At 37.9% G+C, this 1492-nt stretch overlaps 1 protein-coding gene across 1 annotated transcript; it reads left to right on the forward strand.

The window, feature by feature from the left end:
• Positions 1-32: 32 nt before the first annotated feature.
• LOC100633661 (methionine synthase-like) lies at positions 33-1478 on the forward strand (the record flags this gene model as incomplete). The annotated part of the gene is made up of 7 exons (XM_011410990.2): positions 33-131; positions 211-300; positions 347-416; positions 461-553; positions 802-968; positions 1017-1111; positions 1174-1478. Coding segments are annotated over 7 exons (729 nt in total), but the record flags the coding sequence as incomplete, so codon positions are not given.
• Between the last annotated feature and the right edge of the window lie 14 nt (positions 1479-1492).

Genomic DNA, 1492 nt, shown 5'->3' on the forward strand with positions numbered 1-1492 from the left:
CTTAATGATAACATTGTTGGTCTCCTTGGTTTATTTTAGGTGAAGAGTTTAAGGATCATCCCAAGCCATTAAGAGGAGACAATGACCTCCTCTGTCTAACACAACCTGACATCATTTATAATATACACAAAGTGAGGGAGAGCAAGAGAGAGAGAAGGAAGTATATTTATGTACATGTAACTTGTTCTTTAACCCTCTTTCTCTCTTCAGCAATATTTTGAAGCAGGTGCTGATTTCTCTGAGACCAACACATTCAATGGAACATCAATTTCACAATCTGACTACGGATTAGAGCATTTGGTTAGTAAAACTATTATCATGTTTTTAAAAATTTTTTATTGTTTAGGTTTATCGTATTAATAAATCAGCTGCTGAAATTGCCAGGCGAGCAGCTACTGATGTCAGCAAAGCAACAGGTTTGTATTGGTTACCATGGTTACCATGACCAGACCCACTTTAGGTTTACCCAAGTACGTTGTCGGAGCACTGGGTCCAACCAACAGAACACTGTCAGTATCACCCTCAGTAGAGAGACCTGACTTCAGGAATATTAGTAAGTGAATGAATGAATGGATACTGTATTGTATTGATATACTGTATTGTATGTACATGTACATGGCTTATTTTTATGGGCTGTAAAGTTTTAAGACTTCAAAGAAAATTTGGAAGAAGGATTAATTATAAATGAACCTTATACATTGTAAATGGTTAATTGCAAAAATTATTAATTTTAATGATGTTAATGTAGATGTACATGTATTAATTGTTGTTAATATTATGATTCTCTTCCTCTCCTAACAGCATTTGATGAACTGGTTGATTCATATTCAGAGCAGGCCCAAGGTCTTCTTGATGGTGGGGTTGATGTCCTAATGGTGGAGACCATCTTTGATACAGCAAACTCCAAGGCTGCTCTATACGCCATCGAGACTCTCTTTGAATCAAAATACAAACCAATACCAGTCTTTGTGAGTCCCTCCGTTGCTGTGGTTACCTGTTGTCATGGTTACCTATAGGTGTCGGGTACTATAGTTGATAAAAGTGGAAGGACTTTGTCTGGTCAGACGTCTGAGGCCTTCCTGTTCAGTGTGACACACTCCAAACCACTCTGGTAAAGAAACTGAATTTATTATTTTAATTTCACATAAATCTTTCTTTCTCTTCCTCCCCCAGTATTGGTCTTAACTGTGCTTTAGGTGCTACTGAGATGCGTCCGTTCATTCAAACTGTCAGTAGATCAACTGAAGCTTTTGTACTCTGTTATCCTAATGCTGGTATGTTATCCTAATGCTGGTATCTTACCCTAATGCTGGTATGTTATCCTAATGCTGGTATGTTACCCTAATGCTGGTATGTTACCCTAATGCTGGTATGTTACCCTAATGCTGGTATGTTACCCTAATGCTGGTATGTTACCCTAATGCTGGTATGTTACCCTAATGCTGGTATGTTACCCTAATGCTGGTATGTTATCCTAATGCTGGTATGTTAC

This window comes from Amphimedon queenslandica, unplaced genomic scaffold, assembly GCF_000090795.2.
Source record: "Amphimedon queenslandica unplaced genomic scaffold, v1.1 AMPQUscaffold_4162_Cont23855, whole genome shotgun sequence".
NCBI lineage: Eukaryota > Metazoa > Porifera > Demospongiae > Haplosclerida > Niphatidae > Amphimedon > Amphimedon queenslandica.